Source organism: Fusarium verticillioides, chromosome 2 (assembly GCF_000149555.1).
Source record: "Fusarium verticillioides 7600 chromosome 2, whole genome shotgun sequence".
Lineage (NCBI taxonomy): Eukaryota > Fungi > Ascomycota > Sordariomycetes > Hypocreales > Nectriaceae > Fusarium > Fusarium verticillioides.
The window spans coordinates 4,407,256-4,432,224 of record NC_031676.1 but is presented as its reverse complement, the minus strand read 5'-3'; the positions used below and the strand labels follow the sequence as shown (position 1 = coordinate 4,432,224).

Genomic DNA, 24,969 nt, shown 5'->3' with positions numbered 1-24,969 from the left:
CTATTCAAGCTACGCTCTTTGTCGCTGCCTTTCTTTCTTTTTCACCGCCAGTACGGTGTTCCTTTCTTGCCTACCGCTCGCGGTACATTCCATTCTTTCAACTAGACCCTGGTGGTCTATCCTCACTCTCTTGAATCATTCTTTCATTCTTCACCATGCGCTTCACACTCTCCAGCATGGCAGGCCTTCTCGGTCTCGCCTCCGCCCAAGGCCTTCGATCATCCGCCTACACCGATCCGAAGACGGGCATTGACTTTCAACGCTTCGTCGACGATGGCTACAGTCTTGGTATTGCCGTCCCCGAAACTCTGGGTAAGGATCTCATTGCGCAGATGGTGTTCCCTCGTGAGAAGGAGGGCTGGGGTGGTATTTCGTTCAGAGGCGGTATGGTTGGTGGCATGCTCTTTGTAGCGTGGCCAAACGGCGATGATATTGTTACGAGCTTTCGTATGGCGAACTCGTACGCCAACCCGGATGTTTACACCAACTCTACTGTTAAGGCTACGCCTATTCCTGAGGGTACTTTTGTCAACAGCACTCATGTGTCGTATACTTTCCTCTGTGAGGGGTGTGTTGTTAAGGAGACTACTTCGTTGACTGGCGAGTCTCCTGTTGTGGGATATGCGTGGTCGTCTATTGATGTTGATACCCCCTCTGATCCTGAGAGTGCTCTGAACTACCATGGCGCTGGCTTTGGACAGTTCGGTCTTGATATCAAGAAGGCTGCTTCTGCCAAGTACGCTACCTGGGCTGCTATGGCGAAGGAGACTACTCCTGCTCCTGGAACAGGCACACCAGTTCCTGGAAACTCCACCACTCTTCCTCCCACTACCTCCAACATTACCTACGATGTCATCGTCGTCGGTGGTGGTCCCGCTGGTATCATCGCCGCTGAGCGACTCGCCGAGAAGGGCGCCAGTGTTCTTCTCATCGAGCGCGGCCCAGCCAACACCGTCGCTCTCGGCAACGCTGCCCAAGCCCTCCCATGGAACAACACCCTCACTCCCTACGACATCCCCGCTCTCGGCAGCAGCATGACCAGCATGTCTGGCACAAAGTTCTGCAGCGACACTGCCTCCACCGCTGGCTGTCTCCTCGGCGGATCAAGCTCCATCAACGGCCTCAACTTCATCCACCCTCCTGAGCGCGATTTCCAACGCTGGCCTAAGGGCTGGGGCTGGTCTGACGTCTCCAAGGCCGCTGATCGTCTGTACGAGCGTAACCCTGGTACTACTTTACCCTCTGATGATGGAAAGTACTACGATGATCGGACTTACACTATCCTGTCGGGATACTTGAGCGCCAAGGGCTGGAAGGAGGTTGACTCTATTGAGGAGCCTAACGAAAAACACCTTGTGTACTCTCGCCCTTCGTGGTCTATCAAGAACAACATGCGTGCTGGCCCTGCTCGCACTTACATGCCCTTCGCCAAGAACCTCCCCAACTTTACTCTCAAGCTCGAGACAAAGGTTATCCAACCCATTCGAACCGGTAGCAAGATCACTGGTGTTCTTACCCAAGGCGCCAACGGCAGCAAGCAGATCATCAATGTCAAGGCTGGCGGCAAAGTCGTCCTCGCAGCTGGTGCCATGTCAACTCCTCGTCTTCTCTGGAACGCTGGTATCGGAAAGTCTGACGCTCTCGCTATTGTGAAGCAGGGTGCTTCCAAGACTGGCGTGACTCTCCCCGCTGCCTCTGACTTTATTGACCTCCCTGTTGGACACCATCTCCAGGACCACGCTCAGGTCATGCTTCAGTTCAAGACAAAGAGCAACTTTACCGCTTACAAATTCAACAACATCGCTACAGAGCCCGTCAAGTCTGACTTGGAGCTTTACTACCAGGGCTCTGGCCCCATTACCCAGGCTGCTCAGCGCATGCACATCTGGACATCTGCCAAGGGCGCTGATGGCCGCGTTCGATATCTTCAGGGTACTGCTAGTGCCATGGCCGACGGCATCATCACTGTCCGCACATTTTTGACCCACGGCACCAGCACTGTCGGCGAGCTTGGTATAACCGCTGGTGGAAACACCGTCCTCAACACCAAGCCCTGGTTGATCGACCAGGAGGATCGCAAGGCCATGGCTGACTTTGTTCAGTACTGGCTTGACCTCACCAGCGGCAGCAACTCTACCCTCTCCTACATCACCCCTGGTGCTACCGTTGATGACATCCTTGCTACCAAGATGATCAGCGGCGATCACTGGATGGGCAGCGCCAAGATGGGCGTCGACGACGGCCGCAAGGCCAACGGTAGCGCTGTCGTCGATCTCAACACCAAGGTCTACGGCACCGACAACCTCTTCGTCGTCGACGCTTCCATGCATCCTGATCTTCCCACCGGCAACACTCAGGCCATCATCATGGTCGCCGCTGAGCACGCAGCCGAGAAGATTGCCGCTCTCAAGGTCGGCGGTAGCAACTCTACTGCCCCTGAGCCCATTAACTCTGCTCCCACGCCCGTTCCTACTCCTGGATCCAAGTGCAAGCGAGGTCTTCGTCGTCGTGCTGCTCGTGTTCCCATGGACTTTCGACGACGATCGCTCTACTAAGCGATTTCAGTCGGTGAGAATGGATGAAATTCAGTGAACATATTTCTTGTGTATATAGAAGTTAAGGCAGTTGTGAATATATGAGCCCTTCATATGAACCTTACCGTGTCGTCGCGTGTGAAGTTAAAATAGAAACAAGAAATTGCCAATAATGAGGCTCCCTGTCAGCATTTAATCTCCCCATAATTCTCCGAGTTGATGAACTTCTATTGGACAATTTGACCTCGGCCTCGCGTTCGCATTCGTCATCAGCTCGGGATCGGGCAGATAAACCATCCGATTTCCTCTGGTAATCAAACCAACTCCCCATTCACCTGAACTGCTCCATTTTCCCCAAATTCCACTCGGAACGAGTGCGAGATTCCACTTCTTCCAGAATCAACCCTCCACTGTTCTTTTACTGCCTTGTGCGTCTCAGGTCGTCTTTTCCGATGGACGGGGAAACGAATCAGGTCAAATCCACTCGCGTGGGGTACAAAAAGTCCCGAAATGGTTGCATACGTTGCAAGAAGCGCCGAGTCAAGGTATACAAATAGAGGCGCCACTCATGACTAGTGACACCTGTCTGACCGTCCAGTAGTGTGACGAAGATGTCCCTTGCTCTGCATGCGTCAGGCACAGAGTCCGATGTAGCTTGGAGCTTGTCAAATCGGATGACTACCAAGAACAAAAACCTCTGACCAATCGCTCTCTTCAAACACCCAGCCACAGCCTCCCAGCTGGTAGTCCAGCATCTCTACTATCCGGGTCTTTGTTTTCCAGTCCTCTCGATGAACCTGATTGCTGGGTTTCTACCGCGGAGCTCATGCTTCACTACACCACCGTCACGTACAAAACCATGGTCTTTAACGAGAGAACCATCCCGACCTTTCAGCAATCAGTACCCCAAGTCGCGCTAGCATATCCCTGGCTTCTTCGACAAATATTAGCCTTTTCAGGCTATCATCTCGCTCACCTCCACCCCGAAAAGAGACATTCCTACCTCTTGCAGGCATCAAAACATCAGAATGCTTCTCTCCGCGGACTCAGAGAAGCGCTCTCCGAGCCAGTCACTTCATCGAATTGCCACGCTTTATACGCCAGCACCACGTTCATAGTAGTCAACAAATTCGCGGCCTTTCCAAACTGTGACGACTTTCGAAGCCATGGGTGCTCCCAACCTGTTCATAGTCTCATGGAGATCTTTTCACTCGTCAACGGCATGGAGGCTATTCTTCATTCACCAGGAGCCGCGGCTCTTAGGGATGGTCCTCTCAGAGAGCTTTTCTGCGAGACCCCGCATCCGCACGTTAACAGCTACCTTCTCCGTGGCCTTCATGCCAGATTACCCGAGCTTGCAAGGCGGATAGCATCTGACTCAATGGAAGATCAGTCCCGGACCGTGCTGACTTCCGCCGTCGTATCCATCACCGGTTGCGTCGACGACGCGTTTTCGAATCTGTACAAAGTATCACCACCAGAGCTGAGGGCCATCTTCTCATGGCCCATGTCTGTGTCGCGAGATTTCTTGGACCTGGCTGTGTCGGGACATCCGTTGGCTCTGATCATCTTGGCGTACTACGACATTCTACTGTACTGGGGCGAAACCGAGTATTGGTTCTTTGAGAACTGGGCAGAGACCTTGATCACTGCGATTGTGGAGAAGGTCAAGGGTTCCCCGTGGGACGATCTTCTCAATTGGCCAGTTGAGGTAATCTTACATCATTGATCTATTGCACGAGCAGGTCTCACATTAATGCCAGAAATCCTTTGACGCCAGAGTGTATTTGTACGTCGGTGAAGCAGAGATTTGGCATTAATTTTGGAATATTTGTATCGGTTTCTGCGTGTAGCTAACCCTCGGCTGCTTTATTTGGCCTGTCTGAGCTGCAATACCTACAATGTCAACCGAAGATAAGGGATCTGAAGCTTGGGGTAATATGCAGTTGCGCCCTCAACCATACACTTTGAATACTCCGTGAACGAAAAGGTCTTCGTAAATCCCGACTTATTGAAGGTTTTGGTAGTTTGCTTCGAGCAAGGCATGGCCATCTTGGGAACCTTGGTCCATCGCTGGTAGCTAATGGCACTCGGCTCCATAACAACGCCAGACTTGCCAGGGCCAAATGATGACTTGGCGATCAGATCATCATACCGCTTGAAAGCTTGCTTCATAGCAGAAAGATGATCGTAAAGATCCCTCTTCATGACAGTCTTCATCATGATTATCTGCTGTAGCAAGTCGTCGTTTTCAGGACGCTCCTTGATGTTGAGTTCTTGCTCGATAGCGGCGGAACTTGAACTGCTTACGTTTACCAATGAGCTGAATGTTGAGAAAACGAGGTCTCGGTTTTCGGCCGAGTAGCCCGCGTAAAAGTCAACTATCCATCCTATCTTCCTTTGGAGGAGGAATGTACGGTCAACGGTGGGTATGAACTTGAAAAGATCTTGAACAGTTTGAATTTCGCCTCCTCTGAACAGATCAGCACTTGCCTGCTCATCTGGGAGTTCTTCAGCGGCTGTGTTTGCATCCTGCGCCTCCTTGATGTATGTTGTAAGTAGGTTGCTCGCTGTATCCGGGACTCGCATTTTGTAAATAAGCTGGATGTTATTGACCATATCGCCGACTGTTAGAGATTGTTAGTTTCTGTAAGTGCTGAATGAACTCTTGTAAACCTACCTTGCTTGAAAAAGGAGGACACAGCAAGCCCATCACAACTACCAAGCTCAACACAAGAGGTTTGGGTGGCATAATCATATCTTGACTTGAAGCCAAGGAAAGGCGATCCGATATTTTGAGCAGCTGTATTGAAGTCACTGGAGATTGACAGTAGGTTCTCTAGAAGGGGAACCCACGGAACGAAGAGCCCTTCTCGGAACTGCCGGCCGATCTCGGCCATGTATGGAGTGAAGAGGTTTTGAATTGTCTCTTGAATCTGCATGTCGGTACAAAAGGACCCTGGCTTACAGGATTTGATAATCGCCATAAGCTTAGAATATCTGTCTTCGTTGATCTGAAAGTCTGTTAGAGCGATGGAATGACTGAGAAGCTGATGCACACTAAGCATACCTCCGGACCCTCGATGATAAGCACTTTGGGTTTTGCCTTGGACTGGAGGGTCTTTTTGACTTTATCCCGGTCATTAAATGTCTGGAAGCCCGACTCATTCATGCACTACCAGCAAATACAGATTAATAAATATCTAGTTATTGAAATTGGGAAAGCTTACTTTTTGGACCCCCACAACTTGATCAACATCCTTCGAATCTGCAGGCGATAAAACTCCCTTCTCGAATGACTTGAAACCTGACGTTGCACTCAATTTACTAATGCGCGGGAAGCATTGGCAGATTGCATCAGAGGACTGAATGAAGTTGTCGCCCTGGGGCTGTCCCAAGATCTTTCGCACAGTTTCGCAGAGGTTGACTTTCTTGGTGAGAATTTCTAAACCTGTGATGACTTGCTTGGTCGTATCAACCCACCCTCCTCAGAGTTAGTGCGCATGTCTACTGGCTATGAGAAGAACTCTACCTGGAACACATCTCCATGCATCACACATGAGCTTCGGCTTTTGAGGAGTAGGACAAGGCTTTTTGTATTTCTCTTTGGACTTGCATTCGTCGTACTAAAACCAGACAATTAGCTAGCCCTTGTTGTTAAGATGTTCCGGTTGGGTACCTTTTTATCAGGGACTGTCTTCATGGTAACGTTGACACCGTAAGGCACAGAAAACTCGAACTTGCAGGTTGACAAGTTCTTCAAGCCTGCGCATGTCTGTTGGAGAGTATTCTGTGCAAGTGCTGCATCTGCGAGAAGAAACAAGGGAAGAAACTGGGGAAGAAAGCTTTGTAATCTCATCGTGTCTGCTACCGTAGTGTTGCGAATGATGTTGTGGCACAAAAGGAAGTGAATCCGGCAGAATCGACTTTATTTATCTAGAAAGCCGAATCCTTTGACAGTGTATCTAGCTCACCGACATCTCTGAAACTATTTGCTTTTGCATATCTGAGATGCTACGCCTGGCGTTAGCTGATCAGCCAAGGAGAACTTGGAAACAAAAGGCGTTATGCTTGCGTTACTAAATGAGGTCTGGATTTTGACGAACAAATGCCCCTTCGCTTAAATCACCACGGAGAACTTGACTCCTGCGCCACGTTCTTCCTAAAGCGTTCATCTCATACCATTGTACAGCGCGCTTGTAGAAATGTGGCTGTATAAGCTTGAAAGAGGCTGGCTGGACTCTGCTACTAGGCGCGGAACATCCGCTGGTATGCACCGAGACAAGCTCGACCTTATGCTCAACCTAGGCTTGCTATTTCAACTTATAGGGAATATTGAGGTTTAAATTATTCTAGACATCATATTCGTATGGCTTAATAGATACACTTTCTCTGTGTTTTCTGACTAGTCTAAATTTAGTCCTTCTCCAGTTCCTCCACTGTGAGTGATTGATGCCTAAAGCTTATGACGCCTCAACGAGGCATATCAAGCCAACACACTGAAAAAAGAGCGGTGAAATTGATACCCTGAAAGATTGCTTAAATTAGAAAATTAAAAAAGATTCAACCCTTGTAAAAAAGTTCAACGGAAGTAGAAATTCGGTGCCAGGCAGATACCGCAGAAAACTAGTCTGCATAGGGAACGAGTTGAAGCTCGACGGCTTTCATATCACTGGGCGTGGAAGGATCGCTACTAGATACCATAACAAGAGCAGGAGTGTTGATGATCCTACCAGTGATCACATTGAACTTATCCCAGGTACCAGGAACCGTATAGCAATAGGAAGTATCCGAGATCTCGTCGTAATGGCATTCACCAGCTGGTGCAGAGCACTTGAGCTTTCGGTCGCGAGTCTGCTCGCATGTGAGGGGTATTTCTCCACTCGAATGGCTATCGGGATTGCAGAGCGAATTTGAGTTTGGAAAACCGCCGCCCCCGAACGAAACACACAAGTATTTCCCAGTGTTTATCTCTCGTACGTAGTTGGTGCTGGCGTCGATGGAGAGAGTCAGAACTGGGGGAGAGGGCGTGTACCAGCCGATGTTGTTATATTGGACTGGATCGCCTCGCAACAATTGGCCGTCGACGTCTGAGCCTACGGCTTTAATATTGAAGGTAGGAATCGGTACAAATGTGTCTTCAGTGGTCGTGGTCTCGGCAGTCGTAGTAGGGATTTCAGTTGTAGTCGTTTCTGTAACAGTGGAAGCTGAGACCTCAGCGCCGGCACTTTGCGACTCGGTCGCCTCAGTTGAACTCTTCTCGTCGTCTGTAGATGTGACACTGATGGATAATTCGACAGAGGTTGTCGTCGCTGTCACGATGTCTGTACTTGTAGCAGAGACAGCGACGGATTGTGTCGAAGATGCAGACGCACTCTCGGTAGATACACTGCCTGAATATGGATTAGTAAATAACTTGATGCTGCGCAAGTAAATTTCACTTACTGGAATCGCGACTTCGCGGCTTGCATACACTTGCGATGGCGACAGTGGCGCCGAGGCCCACAGAGAGAAAAGCAGCGAAACGCATTTTCGCTGTGAGAAACGAGCGACAAGGGTTAGACTGGGTAAAGGAATAAAAATTAAAAAGATGAAGAAAGCAGGGACACCAAAGATCCTAAGTATTGGGGGGTTGTTTTGTTTTTTAGTGCTTCGCACTATTGAAAAAAAGCGGCCTCAGCTGTGCCAATAGCGTAGGCACTCATATTGTTTGATTCAGGCTGCTATTGCGGTCTAGAACACCATAGCAATGGCGAATTAAATTACTTGCAGCCTCACTTAGCGATTCAAAAGTGCGCTAAGGAAAGATCCTTAAGGCTAAGCATAGTCCCTAAATAACCCCTGGTCAAGTTTGTAGATAAGATAAGCTCCTTTGGAGTTTTAGAACTTGAGGTTCTGGGGATAAGGCACTGTCGCTCTATAATGTTAGATTTAGACACTGATATCAATTAGCTGAATATGTACTCTTATATTTAACCTTACAGCGTTATCTTTAAGTTCTGTCTACCGGGATAAGCTCTCCGAACAAGTCTCAATGATAAGTATAAGAAGGTTAAGTGTTGTTTTATTTTAGTATAAAAAGCTAGCAACAAACAGCTGTTATCTATCTGAAATCAAGTTCGAAAACTCCGCGGTCAAGCTGATGATCGTCTTTTGTCATCCTCAACTATCTGATGAAGCGAGACACCGACATCTGCGACTAGCCGTTCCAGAAACTCCGGGAGCCTTAATGGGACCAAGTCCTCAAGCTCTGTCGCAATACTATTGCTACCAGACGAGGTGACCTTCTCGAGTTCTTTTCCCACAGCCTTGATGATTTCGGGAGTAATCTTTTTAGATATATCTCGAACAATCTGGATGAAACCGCGTCAATGACTTGTAGCAGTCGATTTAAGTGACTTTTACTCACCCGACTTTTGATCTGCGGTTTGCAGCGCTTCTTCAACACCGCGAAGCGCTTCACCAACACATTCTTGTTCCTAGTCGACCCAAATTGCTTTGTCATCTCATCTTGAATAGCCGAGTATGCAAGACCTTGAGCTTTGAGACTCATGAGAAGTTTGTCCTGCTCCTTGGTCCAACCAGTATTGCTTGAAGGCGTACTGGCACTTGACTGTGTGGAAGGACCTCCTCCGTCAAAGCTTGGAGAGGACTCGTTGCCATCAATGCCCAGGAGTGATGAGACTGGGTTGTTGATGGGAGTATTGTCGAGCTTCTCCATGACATTCGGGTGGGTGGAAGGCATGCCTGTTGCGAAGTCTTGAGCGAAGTCTCCCATCTGTCCCGTGGCGCCAGGGTGTTCAGTGGGAATGGATCCATTGAGGTTCAAGCCGCTGAAATCCTGAGCGTAGTTGAAGTCGCCGACTCCAGCCATGGTGTTTTGGTCATCTCCAGACAGGGCGACAGCCTGGTCTAAGAATTGGAGCCAGCCGGGGGACTCTGCTAGGGCGTTCGATTGCAGAGCAGGCATAGGGAGAGGAGGAACTGAGTTCCGGTCAGTGCTATGCCCAGGTGCAATCGGAACCTGATTGGTGGAGGGGTAGTCGTCGTGGGTCATGGTGTTTAGTCTTGAAGGTACGGTTCAATACAGAACCAAAGTTCGTCGGATCTGCTGTTATATACTTGAAAGGCATTTTTCGCGTCGCAGGAGGCTGTATGTTCAAAGGTCTTAATATTTCCTGTAGTTGTTTCCCCAGCATAAGCAGGGCTTAGTTAGCACCCGGGGGTTGAAAATGGGCTTACAGGCTGGCCTGGCACTCGGCTTCAAGCCTGGCTCTGTTCCTGGCTGCACGTTTGATTGGTTCGCTGTTTGGGCGCTGGCTATGTGCATGGCATTGTGCTTATTTCAGGCTCGGCTGTATGCCTGGCTTGGAGCCCAGCTTTATGCCTAGCTCTGCGCCTGGTCTCATGGACAATGTGATGGCGGCATCCCATTTGACAACAAACGCCACCAGCATTGCGCGCGCGTGATTTTCAACCCTCTTTTTCGTGACGCATCAACATCCCACCAGCACGCCTATATATCTTGTGAAAGGCAATTAACGGAAGGCATAAAACCCCAACCAAATCCAACAGATTCTGACTTTGATGCTCAAGTTGCAGCTTCATTCTTCACACTGAACCTCGGAAACTCAACCTTGAGACAGTCCCAAAGATACATTTGAACAAGCCGCCATGTCACTCTTCTCCGGTGGTACTGCTGAACCCCGATCGACCTCGGCCCACCAGGGATCGCACCGCAACAAACGGCCAGAAGATACTGTAGGCTTCAGCACCCACCATCGAAAATTTCTGCTAACCTGGAAATGCGTAGGCTGTACAGACCGCGTTCAGAAACGCTACTCCATATATCATGCAACTGTTCTTGAATGAGATTGAGAAACTAGATGCTTCTGGAAATGGGCAAACTGATGAAGCCTATGTCGAAAGCCTGGCTGAACTGAAACATGCCGTCGAGCTGATACGCAAGCCCAGAGGCGACAAACATTTGGCAAGGTTATAAAGCAAACAATATGTCAATACCTGAAGGACAAATGTCGAGGACTTAGAAGAGCTATGGCTCAGACGAATTATCTTGGATGAAGGGCCGGAAACTGAAAGACTTTAGGTTCATTGTGCCGGGCTCGATGATGGATCATGTAGATTGAAGCCAGGACACATTCAATTATCTTTTATACCTTATACTTTGCCAACTAGTCTTTTGTAATCTGGGAAAGAAGGCTACGGCAGCTCTGCCATCCGCCGCCTGGTACTCGCTGTCATGTCCTGGTGCTCTATCCGTGCCTGAGTCTGAGGTTTTGGTCATTCGGCATGAGCTTGATGCTTGCAGTAATTGAGACGACTGACTAATGCTATCTGTGATGCGGTTTATTCCAGGTTGCTCGGGATAGATTCAAAAGGATTTCTTTTTAGAAAGACGGGTGCCTAAATTCGCCAAGATCGTCTCCAAGTAATCAACGCTCCGAGATAGTTCTGACATGAGCGCTATAGCAGGGGCTACCCTCGCATCTCTACCAGCTAAGTTTGTGGCGGTAAAACCTCAACAAACCTTAAAACATTGACTCTTCTGACTTATCCATTTCGTTCAGACCTTCACGCTCAAGAACCGATATGAAGCCTAGAAACTTTACGCGAAGAAGAGCTAACGAGGGCATCATGTCTGGCGACATAAGTAGATTCTGCATTCTGTGTATTGAAATTCACTATGTATAAGTTTCCAGCTGTGTAGCATCTACATACTCTGTACTAGGCCTTCGTATACTTCCTCATCGTCTTCAATACCTCGTTCATTGTCTGGAGGTCCAGGTTGTCTCGTGCATGCTGCGCCATGACTGTCTCGGTTTGGCCAGCAATCTTCTCGACCATCCCTTCATTCATTTCGCGGACCATCTCCTGCGTAAGGATCTCAGCGGGCAGCTGGTCCAGGATCCCTTGTCCAACAACCCACGTGTTGACGTAGCCTACGAAGGCTATCATGCTCATCTACTCCCAGTCAGTCAATGCTTTCTTGAAGGAGGAGGAAGAGAAAGGATCGTAAGGAAATCCGTCTTACCTCGTAACAGGTCTCTTCCTGCAAAATGACGCGCGATGCTGCGGAAATGTTGTAATCAGCCGTGGCAAGCCCTATGACCGCCGCTTCGGTGGAGTTACGGTGCGAGCCAAAGACTCCTTCAAGGCTTGATTGAACTACGCGAGAGACGACCTCAGAACCTAGACCTTGGGCGAATAGGCTTTTCATGATGGCCTCCTTGGCCAAGTCCAAGAGTTTGTGGGAGACGATAGGCTGGCCTCCCATTCCCTGATCACTAGCAAGCGGGTCTTTTTCGTGCCGCAGACGAGCCAGATTGACGAAGCCATGAGAAAACCACGTGCTATCCCTCCCATGGCAGTCAAGCAGCCTCCGCAAGTCGCCGTGAGAAGTCGCCTCCATTTCGCCAAGCTTGGGGAGGATTTGGTGTTCCCGAAGAGCCTGGCGAACATCCTCGTCATCGCAGGCTGCGCTCAGCACTGCGTCGATGAATCGGCGTACAGCGCGCCAAACAGCATCCAAGTGCTGACTTGCGATGTCAGCCCACTTCTCTGACTGCCATTCAGAAAGTCCCGAAAAGACGACAGGATTGGTTTCTCCCGGAGCTTCGCCACCACTCCACCGTTGGATACGTTCGGCGACCCAGCGCTCATGCTCTTCCCGAGTGGTGAGTCCAGACTTATCATGTGTGTAGTATTGGGCTTTGACAGCTTCGGCAACAATCCCTTCTGTGACCTTATCCTCATGGTAAGAGGTACTGACAACATCCATCAGAGTGTCATACGTTGCCTGGACGACGTTCTCAATCGTGCACGATTTATCACCGCCTTTATCCACACTATCTCGCTTCAGAGTCTGAGCTGGATCAGCCGGGATCACACTCGCTAACAAGTCCTCGGTTTTTCGAACAGGCGCGCTATGGTTTGTGCCATTTATCCCTTGAGTTCTGCCACATTCGTGAAGTGCTGAAGCAAACAGTGTGCTCAGTGCCTTGATGTTTGCTCGCAGCTTTTTGTCCTGTTCGAGTGGGTTCTCTTTGCCAAACTTTCCAAAGAATCCACGGCAGGTCCGGCAGCTAGTGCTGCTCAGGTGAGGCTTCCGACACGATGGGTTGATGTATGTTCCCTGACATCCTTGTGTTGCAAACCTTTCAAATTCCAAAGCGATACGCGAGAGATACGCCCGACGGCCACGGTCATCGACCCTCAAAATTCCATTCAAATCAATGCGATCTTTGATAGCAGCCGTCTCTTTCTGAAGCCTATCCACAAGCTTTGGGAGCATGGCTTTAATGTGCTTCCAGATCATGTCTTTGAGAGCCATCCTGAGCGCCTTGGTACCTACCTTTGTCTTTGGCGCATCGTCCCAGCCATTAGCAGCGTCGAGAAACCATGCTTCTTCCTGATCATCTCGCTGTTGTAAAGGAACACGAATAGTGTCCGATCTGTTCCAATTCTTAACAACATGCCATTTTGGTATAGCGCTGTCTTTTCGGCCATGAAGTATGTCTCTTGCTTGCTCAAGAGCATCGGTGTCATGTGCGAATTCAGGGTGAGTGAGAACCCCAATAAGTCGCTGTGCCAGGTGAGAGTCGCGAGACAGGATGCTTTGGACCACCTGCACCGCATTGGAGTTGTTGTAAGAGTTCCCAGCATGGGTGACTAGCAGAATCAGGTTGCTCTCCTCTTTGATGTACTTCTCGACCATGGCCGTGACGATTGCCCGGTCTGCATCTGTTTGCCCATAGGAACTGGCTTGAAAGATCCCAGGTAAATCCAACACATCGAGGTAAGGCAGCTGTGGACCAGATTGATTGACGACAAGGACATCATCCGTGAACCCTGCCGAAGTCTCTTGGTAGACGGACGTTCCATCTCGCAGCTTATCATAGCCAAGAGGTGCAGGTACTCCAAGGACGGCTGCTGCCCGTGACAGGCAGTCGCCAAACATGTTTGTGTCTGCCAGGCGACCCTCGAATCGGCACAGCCTGTCACGATCATCATCCGACCGTGAGCTTCCTGGTTCTATGAAGTAGCTGATTCGTACCTCCGAGGATCTGCGGAGAACGAGCTTGATGGGGAATCGGGTGCAAAGACCACCGTGCACAGGGAAGGGGAACCGGGCGATAGCTTCCAGCAAAGAGCTTTTGCCGCTACTCTGATCACCAACGACAACGAGTTGTGGGACTGCTATGTTCCTGTCGCTTCGAAGACGAGATAGCTTCTGAAAGGCATCAAAAAGAGATACCTGCGTCTCATCGATCAGGTTCTGGACGCCACCCCAGTTGGGAGGAGGGTCGAGATTCTTAGTCTGTTCTGGGGAAGACCAAGGAGACGAACTTCCTGCGTGGCGCCAGGTTGAACCGAAGATGCTACTCATTGTATCGAGATGAGCTTCAGTGACTCTAGCCTCCGAGTACTACAGTGGGAAGAATTTGCTTTCGGATCAGGGATTGAAAAAGAGTTCCTTAAATGAAAATGAAGGGGATATAGGCAGTAGGCAATGCGACTGGCTCAAGCATGAAGAGAGGAACAAGTTGAGGCCAGAAGAGAACATGGAACGTTATTTATGCATGTTCTGCACTCCATCTAGAGAATTGGCTCCCAGGTGACATACCACACAACATGTTAGACGTCCTGCTGCAAAGGCCCGCAAGATTGTGAGTATTCCAAGAGACCGAAGCCTATCAGTTGCCTCTATCAGAAAAGGCCCCAACCACGTATCAGTAAAATGTGGGCATATGCAAGATCCGTGTCGGAAACTTAGGAGCTGACCACTCAACAGTCTTGTTGTACCCTCGACTATGCAGGGCGTCAGTTCGGGCCCATATATTCATGCCACCCACCAAAAAAGACCAATAAACTCACACAACGGTGACGGCACGATGGTGTTTTCTTATCCAATTGCACTTTCTGAATTTGCGTCAGGAGTGGGGGGAAATGGCACTCGGAGCCAAGTCGATGCCCGAATGTCTGACTCTTCGAATTTGTACATTCTCTGGTGTATATAACAACCGAATGTCTTCCTAAAGTTATCTTGAAAAGACATTTTATCAGGCACTCCAAGTTTCTATTCATAAGCCCCAATCATCACAGCCGTGCAGCCTTTAGCACGATGGAAGACTTCCGGTGGTATAATGATGCCACTGGAATGACTGCTCGATCTCAGGACAAAGATGGCGAAACGGATCCTGGCTATCTCTTGCCGGGTGCCAACCCAAGACAGACACAGTACAACATCGGAATCAATGCCCCGGGAGTCGTATCACCATACTCGATGACACTTGGTTACAGTACGATTCCTACCCAGCCTGGATTTCTGGCCACGCCTGCAACAGCTCTTAGTCCGGGTTTGAGCATCCCCCAACCCTATAATCAACAAGAAGGCTTCCCCGTCTTCCCATACAACGGCAGCACGTCCCTTATACAGCTACCTGCGCTCCATATGAACCCACCCAATCCAGTAATGTTCCAACAGAACGGGATGGCCATTAGCATGCCACCGTACCCTATTGACGCCGATATAGTGATGGCTGATGCCGGGATCATGTCTGAAGGTCCTTCGACCCCAGTTAATCAGCCCCCTGAGAGTATTTACTGCCCTATTAGAACAGCGAAAAGCCGGGGACACTCAAGGAAGAAGATTTCCAAAGAGGGGGGGGCCAAGAGCCGGGACGAGAAGTGGGAACCATGGCGAGAAACTATAAAGTACCTCAAGCTTGAACAAGGTCACACATTCCCTGAGGTAGCATTTGAAATGTCGAGCATACACGGTTTCAAATTTGCGTGAGTTTATCGTCGCACCTCTCAAATTCGAGCTTAAATGGCACCCACGGCTAACATCTAAGTAGAGTCTCGACATATCAAAAGCTTGGCGACAGATGGGAAGAATTCAAGTTGGAGAAAGCTAAAGACAAGTCTTCACGTCATGGAAGGCCTGGGAAGTCTGCTAGAACAGCAATAGGAATTCTCGACATATTCAGGTGTAAGGTAGATGGACAGTGCTACCTATCCGACAACCGGCTCCTTCAGGTACCTTCAGTATCCTCCGAACCGTACATCTACCAGTATAAAATTCTCCACGCCATTGACAGCCTTGTAAAGACACTCTTTGACCAGAAGGGAAGATACAAGTGGGGCGCCAGCAGGATTACACTTACCCTATCAAACCAGTCTTTAGAAGATACAGCTACCAAGAGCTTGGCCACGTGGCAAAGCTTGTACGACAAATGCCGGGGAATTGAAGCCCTCCATGAAGGACACGTGATGAAAGGAACATTGAGCAGACTCAAAGTCCTGTTTGACCGCGTTCTTTCTCAGGTCAAGGTAACTGAATTCTTTTGTGACCCTCACATGTTACTCCATATTTGGAAGGTCTGTGATACTCTCATGAGTGTCGTTCTGGACGGGGAAACATGGGTGGAAAAGTACATCCTCGTCGGCGTCTTCCTTCAATCACTGCGATTTCGCCTACGTGACTTGGGTTACAAGGCCTCTGACCACCTGATGGTGCTCGTCGATTCTCTGTTCTCTATTCTCAACTCAACACCGCTCGACCTGAAGAAGAGCTTAGGCCTTGGATGCTGGAAGTTCATGGAAATCCTTGGCTCACAAGTTGGAAATGATCATTTCGTCGTCCTAAATCTCGGCATGTATTGCAACCGGATCTGGCCAAATATCTGGGGGCTCGTGGATGTAGAAGAGTTGCAGACACGATACAAGCATTACCTGCCCCTAACAAACGGTGGTTACAGGCCTCCAATCCCAGCTACTGTTTCCGAACATCAAGGTGCATCAATGAGTGATGAGCAACTGGAAAGGATTGAGATGCTGCATATGAGTGGTGTTGCTTTGAGTGACGTTCTGTCCACTCTCAAGGCCAACAGAAGCGACGATCGGACTCGAGTGTCTCAAATTACTTTCCTATTGAATCTCATCGATCGTGTCTGTCTGGAACTGGTAAATTTGGCACAAGGTCGCTGCAGACAAGAAGCAATCCAGGGGAAGCTGAAGTACACCACAATGACCCGAGCTCTTGCTTTTGCTTTGGAACAGCTCGCTTACGACCTTCATGAAAAGGCAACAACCGAGGAGCTAGACGTTCGAAAGCGAAAGAAGATCAGGAAGCAAAGAAACGCAGCCAGGAAAAGGGCCAGGTTGGGGCAGTTGAGAGAAAGCGATGCTGGGGCAGCTGTCAGATTCTCCACCAACCCAGATGACATAGCAAACATATACCGCTTCATGGACGAGGCAATCGAGATCCTGCGAAAAGGAGACAAGGATTGCAAACTGAGAGCAGCTCAACTATCCAGGCAACTGATGAGCTGGATGAAGACATATAGCCAGGGTGAAATTCAAGCGAATAGGAGAGGAAGGTCGAAAGGCCAGTACTATAAGAATGAGAGAGACCGGGCTGGTGAAATTCTGGCGTCTATCTTCCCCGGAGAGAAACTTGAGTCAAGAAAGGAGGAGCGGGCACGATTCCACAAGGATGTCGTGAAGGACGCGAACATGGAGGAAGCGAAGACGGTCCAGGTGGTCGCCAGACCCCGCCGTAACCGCAAAAAGAAGACAGAGAAGGTTCCAATCCCTTTGCCTTTAGAAAAAAGGACGTGCGAACAATGTGGGGAGGAGTTCGACAGCCGGAACAAACTCTTTGAAGAGCATGTCAATGTCGTGGGAGCTTGTTGCGATAACCGGGATCCTTTTATGGGTTGGTCTTCTCCAAGAGAGTGAGAATAGTCTTTTCGATGTTAGTGTTAATTGCGTAGAATTTCGATGATGGTGATGGTGGTGGTGTTATATTTGCCAGATCGAGATACGATAGATTCTACCATCCCAATATCAAGCATTACGCGTCACGCACCCAGATACTATTGGCGGGTGGCACTGAGGCGTTCAGCATGCAGCTAACTCCTCAGCTTCTGGGAGACCCATGTCTAGACCGCCAATATTGCCAATAGTCAGAAGAACACCTGCAGCTATTCAGCCTCACTTGTGGCGAAACGGCAATTTGGAAGTCATTCTCTGATCGCAAATGCGCATTCCCATTATTCTTTCCGTCTCGAATACGGCCTTTCTTCCAGTTCAACGTTCCAAGAGAATGTTTCCGCGCTATTGCTGGGCATAAAAGGTGGTAAGATTAGTAAGAACCATACAATCTAAGATGCACAATTCCACAAAGTTGTAGTTACAAGCCTCAATGCACAGCCACTTCAGTTGGTATGCCTCGTTGCCTATTCTCCAAGTGGAAAAAGAGGTTTACCGTTAGATAAAAGGCTGCTGGGGCTGCATACTGACTCCATCCCATACATATTACCTCTTCTGACTTCCAATTTGGTATTACACACGTCGCCTTTTTCTTTACTCGTCCACCATTGCAATACTTTCAAGCCATGGCATCTATGAAGCCTACCATTTCTTCTGCCGGCTGTGTCAAGCCCTGGATACAGAAGTTCACCAATACTCCGCGCGACGCATTCTTCGATCAGTTTGTCGGGTCGCAGGATGCAAGATTTGTCGAAATAATTGAAGGACCTGTATGAGCACCCGATTACATTAAACTACTCAATATTGACGTCTTTATCACAGCAGGAAGACGAAATCAAATACAGCGAGGTTTCCCTTGACTCAGGCAATCCCAAATCCGCGCCAGATCTCTCTAGAGTATTTGAGGTACGATTGAGAGCCTTTTAATATCGTTTCTGTGCTCATATTGTCCAAGCTCCCACATCAAGATGGGTCGAAAGGCATTCTCAGATTAATGTAAGTGCGCCATTCTCTTGAGCTTCAATTAAAACTCCAAATTTCGACTTATTCGCATTTGTCTAATGCTTCTAGAATCTTACCGTTCAACACTGAAAACGATAATGCACCGCCTCTGTCGTGGAAAGGATTCAGGGAGCACCTGGACTTGCTGCACCTGGAAAACACTTTTATATGCACCGAGCAGATGCAGACGCCACCCACCTGGTTTGAAGTTCCATTGCAAGCAGGCCTAAAAGTTATGCTAACTCTATCCTGTCTCTCTCGAATCGCCGACTGACGACATGATCCCCAGGCTTCGTTGTCAAACCAGAAAGATGGGACTCCAACCTCGCTAACTTCAGTATCTCTGCTGTTCACTGCCCAACCTCAAGAGTTATGCACGTCGTAGCTCACATGTTGCACAAGACAGACATCAAGCATCTGCTGCTGCGACTACAGACTCTCAAAGCCCTTGCATGGCATCCTCTCCTTGTGCCACTCATCCTGATGGAGCAGAGGATAGAAGGCACTGCAGAGAAACTCACCCTGATGAGGGATTCTCTCTACTCGGTTGAGAAGCGAACTGGGACTCACAAGAACTACCGAAATGACAAATATCATGAAGAGCTCAACCATTATGCCTATGGGGACAAGGTTTGGGAGCGCCACCACGAGCAGGATGTTGACTTTGAAGCTGCCCCTGGAAAGATCACTTCTGTTGCTGCAGAGTGTGCCATGACCGAGGCTAAATGCCAGGTCAATGAGAGTTTACTCGATTGGCTACAGGGGCTAAATGACAGTCTTGGTGAACTTAACACTGACGGCAGTCCTTGGGAGAGGGCAAAGTCCTCAATCGGAATGAAGATCTCAGCCTCAAAAACATGGTCTGCTAACAATCGAACACGAAGTATCTATTTTGCCAAGCGAGCAGAGGCGCAAATGCAAGCGGTGAGTAGCCAAAACGCTCAAAACATCTGTCCACTGTCCGCTAATCAGACATAGTGTCTGAATCTAATGGCACAGCGCGATAGTGCTTTGAACCTCAAAAAGACCGAAGCAGCACTTCGAGACAGCTCCGACATGAGAGCTATAGCATGGGTCACCCTCGCATTTCTGCCAGCGACGTTTGTGGCGGTAAGACTTGGACATACCTCAAAACGTTGACTCTTCTGACTTATCTGATAAGACGTTCTTTAGTACCTCCTTCTTCAGCTTTGAGCAGTCAGGCCGGCATGTGTCGAATTGGATTTGGCTGTATTGTGTTGTGACTGGCATATTCACTGTTGGTGTTCATCTGGGTTGGGCGCTATGGATAAGGAAGGAGAGAAGAGTTTGAGGGCTGAAGTAGAGTTGTTAGCTATAGGTCCTTAGATAAGTTATGTTGGAAATCGGGCTCTTTGTCGCTCGGCATTGAGCTAACCGGGCTGATCCGTTCATCCCGCTGCACTACCTTTGACGATCTTACCAGTTCTCGTTGACCTTCACCAAGTTCAGCTCTACCCACAGCTCTGTGCTGGCTAGTCTGGCTCGTTAGCTCTGCAGATTCCCCGTCCAGTGGCCAATCAGACAGGCTCAATCACTACTAGTGTCGTAGATCCCTGGGTGTCTTCAGCTTGTGACGTTGGCGGCTGGTTCTAAGCTTACTGGTTGGCTTCGCTACAGCTCATGTCTTAGTCTAACACATGTGAAATTCCCAAAAGGTGGACACTGTGAGACACTCGATTCCAAGAATAGTTGAGCTTTGACCGCCGAATCTTGTGATTACTCTTGTCCTTGCTCATATTGGCTGAACTTCGGAGCTGATGTTTATCACTGGGGCAGCGAGCCGGGTTGTCGGACTGAATATCTCGGGCTGTTTGTGTAGATCCGACGGCAGATTTAGGTTCGGTGTCTGTAGTTGTTTATGAGAGTTTCACTTTGCGTCATAATTGCAGATAAGCGTACTCGCGACCCTTCAGACCTTTGTAGGTATAAGAAGCCTCCTGCACCACAAGTGCACTTTTCTACCATCTATTAAGGAGCTTCCTCAGGTGTCAATTGACCCACTCCGCCATTATGGGTGAAGCAATCTCTCCAGAAGATGGAACATACGGCGTCAAGGGCCTTCCCCGGCCACCAAATACCATGAGATACCCTGGAGAAATTCCCTACGTAAAGGGCCTTCCAGTCCGTAAAGAAATATCGTCTCTTGCCAGCTCAGACGATCCAAATGAGAGGAAACAGTGGACGCTATTCGTGCTAGCCTTGGAGCGCTTCAAGTCTATGCCCGTCGATGACAAGCTATCCTACTTCCAGATTGCCGGAATCGTAAGTTTGAAGGTCCTGACAGCTGGGTGCCCTACTGATCTTTGGTTAGCACGGGTATCCAAAGGTTGCCTGGGACGGCGCGCCGGAACCAAAACATGCACCGGACAAGAAGACTAAACAGGCTGGTGATCAGCCTTTCGGTGGATACTGCAACCACAACAGCCTGAACTTTCCTGCATGGCATAGACCATATATGCTTCTCTTCGAGGTGAGATCTGATCTCGGACAACATTGATTCAGCTCTAACATAAGTAGCAACGTATTTGGGAGAATATGAAGCTAATTATCATCAACTGGACGATCGCTTTTGGCTTGCCAGTCTCTGAGGCAGACGAATGGTTCACAGCAGCAAAACACTGGCGGATGCCATACTGGGACTGGGCTAGGCGACAACGGTACCACGAAGACTTGGTTTGCCCACCAGTACTTACTCAAGGAGCCGTGCGAATCTACCCACCAACTACGATAAAGAACCAATTCCCACGAAGCGGTCTCTATCCCAACCCACTGGTGGGCTTCGAGAATCCAGAAAAACATCCAAATACAGGGAAACCCTTGCCCTTCGGTAGCATGCCCGGGAAAAAGTCGAAATGGAATATCAAAGACAATCCAATAGTGCATGACGAACTCCCGCTCAAGAAGGATTGTGATTGGGCTCCAGTGAGTCAATCAACCGGACCAGCTTGAGAGTTTGCTGACAGGCGCTTAGTGGAGCAAAACTTCGAGTACCAGCCGCTATGGGATCTTCAGAAGAGAAGACATCTCCGAGGAAGAGAGGGACCCAGCTAATTATTTCACTGGTCTGCATGGAGTAAGGAACTGTTGGCAAGCAAACGTGAACCTCTCGAAGGCTCATGAGAATGGCCCGGATGGCAAGCCCAGATGGAGTACAATGGAGCAACATTCGAAAGACTATGCATGGAATCCTGGGAGCCTTTCCGATGCAGTTAATCGTATGTTCTCGAAAGGCTATAACTCGAACTGGGGACAGTTTGCTTCGACGAAGTGGATTGCTGAGGGCAGAGGATGTCCGAGGACAGGATATATATCTCTGGAGTATATCCACAACAATATCCACGTAAGACGACAGACGAATGTTGTGGATTTGGCTGACATGAATGCAAGAACTTGACGGGAGGAAGTGACTATGCCACTGGCATGGGCCACATGAGCGATGTGCCAGTAGCAGCGTTTGATCCCATCTTCTGGCTTCACCACGTGTCAGTCTCCCTACTCAAAGCAGCAAAGCAGCATGACTGACATGGAGCAGGCAAATTGATCGCTTGTTGGCTATATGGCAATGCCTCAACCCAAAGCTATGGTTTGACAACGAACAACCAAGGGGTTTCAATACCGCGAGTACGACAGCTTCGAGTATATCCGACGACAAGGAAACGGATCCTCTTGAACCGTTTCACAGGAAGGACAACGATCTCGAAAAAGAAGTTTGGACGGCGCAAGCGTGTCGGGATTGGACAGAGTTGAATTATCAGTATGATGACCTTGCGGAGGTAGCTGAAAGAACGATACAAAAGCATGGGCGATTTATACCGGGGGAGTTCCAACGAGAGCTTCGATCGCATATCAACACGATCTACCCAGGCACAGGACATCTCATTGAATCGATGGACAAGTCCAGTACTGTTTTCGACGAAATACGGTCATATCCGGGCCAGAAAGGATTTTGGAAGGATTACATCGTCAACGTGGTGTATGACCGATACGCCCTAGACGGTCTGTCTTATACAATCCAATTCTTCTTAGGTGGACCACCAGCCAAAGGCACGAGTTTTGAAAAGCGCAGCTACATTGGTCATGTGTACTCCTTTGGTGGCAGACAGAGCTCGTCCGGGGGCTCTTGCAACAATTGCAAGAAACAAGCTGCAGCACAAGTCCTTTCATGTGCTCAGGTCCCGTTGACGATCCATCTTCTTCACCATATCAGAGACAAAATTCCCGACCACTCTATCGAGAACCCCGATGAGATTGAAGACTATCTTAGACTTCATCTTCAATGGAGAGTCGTCAAGTATGGCGGTGAAGTCATCTCCGAAGAAGCATGGAAGGACTTCTCAAGGCTCCAAATATCTGTCTTGCGCGGTGTCGGTCGAATCAGGTCGGACAAGGCACAAAGTGCAGGTTCACTCTCTTCTTTGTACAGCGATTATGTTCCATTACCTGAAATTACTGATGGGAAACCCGGTGGCTTGCAGTGCGACAAAGCCCCCGAAAACAGCGAGCCATTCGTTCAGCAGAACAAGAACGCTGTGCAACCACTCCCCAAGGCGAAGTAAGATCTCTTCCCTCAATATCGTTGCATGTCCATTGACAGATTTAGTAGATTCATGACAGCAAAGATTCAAAGGATTGTAGTGAAAACTTGTGGGCAAGAAGCCGAGGCACTGAAGTCTTCGCCATTTCAATCAAAAGTTCGGTAGTTGCTGAAAACATGGATATAAGGTTACGCAGGGTCCTGGTATGCCGACTGTTCCGAGATCACTTACCAGGATCAGCCGGGAGATTTCGTCGGTAGCTGAACGCCTGGAGTAGAAAGAATGTCTTTGTCTTCTTCAACATGTTTTAAGACAAGAATGTTACAATAAATTTGTTGCACTGCTCTGTTCAATGCAAACTCAGATGCCTGCCATTGGTACAGTACCATCGGGTGTCGCCTCAGTTTACGGCCCCTCGGGATCCCGAATAACCTTTTTTCGTAACTTACCAGGGGTCTTTCTTTTGTGCGGCAGATCCCTCTCTCTACGAATACGATGGGTCTCGATCGACGCCCGCTAGAACAAGTGCTTACCCGCCAGCATGAGAAGCGCCATGGCAATTGGGTGAAATTAATGATCATCCGTGCCGTTCGCTGGGCGTAAGATTTCCGTGTCTCAGAACGAGCATCGGGGTAATTACGCGGCATCCAAATAAAGAGAATGAGCTAGCCACTTCTCCCTCTCCGTCAGTTTTCTCTGCTTATCTCTCAGCGTCGTCAGATTCAATATGGATAACCACGAAAAGACCGTCGACTCGTCGTCGCAGAGCGAAAAGGACACTTTACCAAAAGCGACTCGCCCTCCACCAATTCTATGCCTCGGCGCTCCCCGCAATGGCTCAGCATCACTTATGAAAGCGCTGCAAATCCTTGGCTATCCCAACGTACATCACGGCTGGGACGCAGCTGAGCGTGAAGAACTCCAATGGCAATGGCCCATCTTCGACAGAGCGTGCGACGCGACATTCACCGTCCTCCCGACATACCGCGGTAAACCTTTCTCCCGTGAGGAATGGAATGAAGTGTTTGGAAAATACGATGCTGTTTCGGATGTCGCTTCTTACTTCGCTGAGTCGCTCATCCCAGCTTATCCCGACGCCAAAGTCATTCTCGTCGAGCGCGATGTCGAGAAGTGGTATCCGAGCATGGTTGCCGTGGTCAAGAACTCAACGAGTCCCTTTTTACGAAAACTTGGAGTAAAGCTGGGTGATCTTTCAGGGTTTACGAGTCCGAGGCCGTGCAATAAGATTCACCAGGGCTGGACGAGAGCGCCTTCTGCAAATGACGTTATCGAATACCTCAAGCCCGCGTATGCTCGGCATAACAAGTACATCAGAGATACCGTACCTAAGGACCAGCTCTTGGATCTCAAGCTTGCGGATGGTTGGGAGCCGTTGTGCCAGTTTCTGGGAAAGGAAGTTCCCGATGTGCCGTTTCCGCATGTCAATGATTCGAAGGAGTATGCGGAGAGGTCTAATAGGCTGGCGAAGAAGATGTTCAAGCTTGCTGCGAGGAACTTTATCTTTCCTTGCTTGCGTCCTGAGCCTGGCACTAAGCCTTAAGGGGGTACCTGCGGAGAGAAAGGGTACACAGAGAAAAATGGGTTTCTTGGCCACATGGGAATGATTTGATTCTGTATATCATCTGATATAAAACGCTGCTTAGATTTCTCAGTTTAGACAAGCGCGCTGTTTCTAATACCTAGCTCGGATAGCGTGTTTTCCATTCAATATCCGTATTTGGCAATATCGATAATCCACCTTTTGTACCTATGCCACCCCACTAACATCAAGGTCTTCACACGATGTCAGCTCATTGGTTTCATGAGAGCGGCATATTCTTCTTGCATCACAAGTCTCGGGTCATTGAGTCGTTTAACCAGAGTTTTGCCTTGGTTTACCAGATGGACCAGTGAATGTTGAGATGGGCAGCCTGGAAGACGGCCCGTGATTCCGACAGGTAAACCGTTCCTCCACATCAACCTTGAGGGGGCTACTTATATCAATGTGGTTCGCGCTCCTTGAAATTTCGAAAATAGCTTGTTTATCCCGATATTGATTCAATAAGAAAGGTATTCGGTAT

The 24,969-nt window shown here is 49.1% G+C and overlaps 11 protein-coding genes across 12 annotated transcripts; 7 read left to right on the top strand and 4 right to left on the bottom strand.

Moving 5' to 3' along the window:
* Nucleotides 1–155: 155 nt before the first annotated feature.
* Nucleotides 156–2,555, top strand: FVEG_03526 (hypothetical protein; the record flags this gene model as incomplete). The annotated part of the gene is made up of 1 exon (XM_018891127.1): nucleotides 156–2,555. One exon carries the CDS (start codon nucleotides 156–158, stop codon nucleotides 2,553–2,555), a length of 2,400 nt encoding a protein of 799 aa, XP_018747590.1.
* A 324-nt stretch (nucleotides 2,556–2,879) lies between these two features.
* Nucleotides 2,880–4,498, top strand: FVEG_03527 (hypothetical protein). 2 transcript variants are annotated; one of them, XM_018891128.1, is made up of 3 exons: nucleotides 2,880–3,079; nucleotides 3,136–4,245; nucleotides 4,298–4,498. In XM_018891128.1, exons 1-3 carry the CDS (start codon nucleotides 2,987–2,989, stop codon nucleotides 4,352–4,354), a joined length of 1,260 nt encoding a protein of 419 aa, XP_018747591.1. In that variant the 5' UTR covers nucleotides 2,880–2,986; the 3' UTR covers nucleotides 4,355–4,498. The 2 variants fall into 2 exon arrangements, with proteins under 2 accessions (XP_018747591.1, XP_018747592.1); XM_018891129.1 differs by having other exon boundaries at nucleotides 3,136–4,498.
* On the bottom strand, nucleotides 4,431–6,393 carry FVEG_03528 (hypothetical protein; the record flags this gene model as incomplete). The annotated part of the gene is made up of 6 exons (XM_018891130.1): nucleotides 4,431–5,161; nucleotides 5,215–5,548; nucleotides 5,605–5,709; nucleotides 5,765–6,021; nucleotides 6,067–6,160; nucleotides 6,214–6,393. 6 exons carry the CDS (start codon nucleotides 6,391–6,393, stop codon nucleotides 4,431–4,433), a joined length of 1,701 nt encoding a protein of 566 aa, XP_018747593.1.
* A 651-nt stretch (nucleotides 6,394–7,044) lies between these two features.
* FVEG_03529 (hypothetical protein) lies at nucleotides 7,045–8,121 on the bottom strand. Its single transcript, XM_018891131.1, has 2 exons — nucleotides 7,980–8,121; nucleotides 7,045–7,927 (listed from the first exon to the last, which is right to left on the bottom strand). The coding sequence occupies exons 1-2, from the start codon at nucleotides 8,062–8,064 to the stop codon at nucleotides 7,161–7,163; spliced, it is 852 nt and encodes a 283-aa protein (XP_018747594.1). The 5' UTR covers nucleotides 8,065–8,121; the 3' UTR covers nucleotides 7,045–7,160.
* Nucleotides 8,122–8,668: 547 nt separating this feature from the next.
* On the bottom strand, nucleotides 8,669–9,591 carry FVEG_03530 (hypothetical protein; the record flags this gene model as incomplete). Its single annotated transcript, XM_018891132.1, has 2 exons — nucleotides 8,669–8,887; nucleotides 8,944–9,591. 2 exons carry the CDS (start codon nucleotides 9,589–9,591, stop codon nucleotides 8,669–8,671), a joined length of 867 nt encoding a protein of 288 aa, XP_018747595.1.
* A 366-nt stretch (nucleotides 9,592–9,957) lies between these two features.
* On the top strand, nucleotides 9,958–10,790 carry FVEG_15288 (hypothetical protein). The gene is made up of 2 exons (XM_018904412.1): nucleotides 9,958–10,295; nucleotides 10,348–10,790. Exons 1-2 carry the CDS (start codon nucleotides 10,209–10,211, stop codon nucleotides 10,534–10,536), a joined length of 276 nt encoding a protein of 91 aa, XP_018747596.1. The 5' UTR covers nucleotides 9,958–10,208; the 3' UTR covers nucleotides 10,537–10,790.
* A 489-nt stretch (nucleotides 10,791–11,279) lies between these two features.
* On the bottom strand, nucleotides 11,280–13,941 carry FVEG_03531 (hypothetical protein; the record flags this gene model as incomplete). The annotated part of the gene is made up of 2 exons (XM_018891133.1): nucleotides 11,280–11,516; nucleotides 11,587–13,941. The coding sequence occupies 2 exons, from the start codon at nucleotides 13,939–13,941 to the stop codon at nucleotides 11,280–11,282; spliced, it is 2,592 nt and encodes an 863-aa protein (XP_018747597.1).
* Nucleotides 13,942–14,676: 735 nt separating this feature from the next.
* FVEG_03532 (hypothetical protein) lies at nucleotides 14,677–17,400 on the top strand (the record flags this gene model as incomplete). The annotated part of the gene is made up of 2 exons (XM_018891134.1): nucleotides 14,677–15,347; nucleotides 15,413–17,400. 2 exons carry the CDS (start codon nucleotides 14,677–14,679, stop codon nucleotides 17,295–17,297), a joined length of 2,556 nt encoding a protein of 851 aa, XP_018747598.1. The 3' UTR covers nucleotides 17,298–17,400.
* A 1,304-nt stretch (nucleotides 17,401–18,704) lies between these two features.
* Nucleotides 18,705–19,526, top strand: FVEG_03533 (hypothetical protein; the record flags this gene model as incomplete). Its single annotated transcript, XM_018891135.1, has 3 exons — nucleotides 18,705–19,256; nucleotides 19,311–19,442; nucleotides 19,506–19,526. The coding sequence occupies 3 exons, from the start codon at nucleotides 18,705–18,707 to the stop codon at nucleotides 19,524–19,526; spliced, it is 705 nt and encodes a 234-aa protein (XP_018747599.1).
* An 810-nt stretch (nucleotides 19,527–20,336) lies between these two features.
* Nucleotides 20,337–23,316, top strand: FVEG_03534 (hypothetical protein). Its single transcript, XM_018891136.1, has 7 exons — nucleotides 20,337–20,615; nucleotides 20,665–20,823; nucleotides 20,871–21,275; nucleotides 21,325–21,693; nucleotides 21,741–21,835; nucleotides 21,886–22,905; nucleotides 22,957–23,316. Exons 1-7 carry the CDS (start codon nucleotides 20,364–20,366, stop codon nucleotides 23,051–23,053), a joined length of 2,397 nt encoding a protein of 798 aa, XP_018747600.1. The 5' UTR covers nucleotides 20,337–20,363; the 3' UTR covers nucleotides 23,054–23,316.
* A 180-nt stretch (nucleotides 23,317–23,496) lies between these two features.
* On the top strand, nucleotides 23,497–24,660 carry FVEG_03535 (hypothetical protein). Its single transcript, XM_018891137.1, has one exon. It carries the CDS (start codon nucleotides 23,616–23,618, stop codon nucleotides 24,447–24,449), a length of 834 nt encoding a protein of 277 aa, XP_018747601.1. The 5' UTR covers nucleotides 23,497–23,615; the 3' UTR covers nucleotides 24,450–24,660.
* The last annotated feature ends 309 nt before the right edge of the window (nucleotides 24,661–24,969 follow it).